The sequence below is a fragment of the Merops nubicus genome, unplaced genomic scaffold, assembly GCF_000691845.1.
Source record: "Merops nubicus isolate BGI_N331 unplaced genomic scaffold, ASM69184v1 scaffold13037, whole genome shotgun sequence".
In the NCBI taxonomy this organism is placed as follows: domain Eukaryota; kingdom Metazoa; phylum Chordata; class Aves; order Coraciiformes; family Meropidae; genus Merops; species Merops nubicus.
Window position 1 is genome coordinate 18,881 of NW_008621054.1, and position 319 is coordinate 19,199.

General features: G+C 63.0%; 1 protein-coding gene across 1 annotated transcript in view; it reads right to left on the reverse strand.

The window, feature by feature from the left end:
* EFTUD2 (elongation factor Tu GTP binding domain containing 2) overlaps positions 1–262 on the reverse strand; it is a gene marked incomplete at its 3' end in the record, with an annotated part of 18,640 nt that extends 18,378 nt beyond the window's left edge. The window contains exon 1 of the mRNA XM_008944329.1: positions 158–262. Coding sequence (XP_008942577.1) covers positions 158–262 — 105 coding nt within the window. The remainder of the gene's footprint in view (positions 1–157) is intronic.
* Between the last annotated feature and the right edge of the window lie 57 nt (positions 263–319).

Sequence of the window (319 nt, forward strand, 5' to 3'; positions counted from 1 at the left end):
CATTGGCTACTTGTGAAGAACCACCAGAGCTTGGGAAGTACCACTGGCAGCTTGGGAAGCTCCTCCCCACCTCCCGTGGGGGTGACAGGCAGGATGAGGCCCGTGCCAGGCTCCCATGGGGCGCTGCCCCTGATCCCATCCCACCCCCACCACTCACCTCATCCAGATCTTTCGACTCTCTGCCCAACTCATCGTCATCATCGTCCGAGTCCAGCTCCGGCCCGATGTAGTTCCCAAACTCATCGTACAGGTCGGTGTCCATGCTGGGGGAGGGGGGGAGGCTTCAGGTTCTGCCCCGCACCCAGCGATCCCCGCCCGA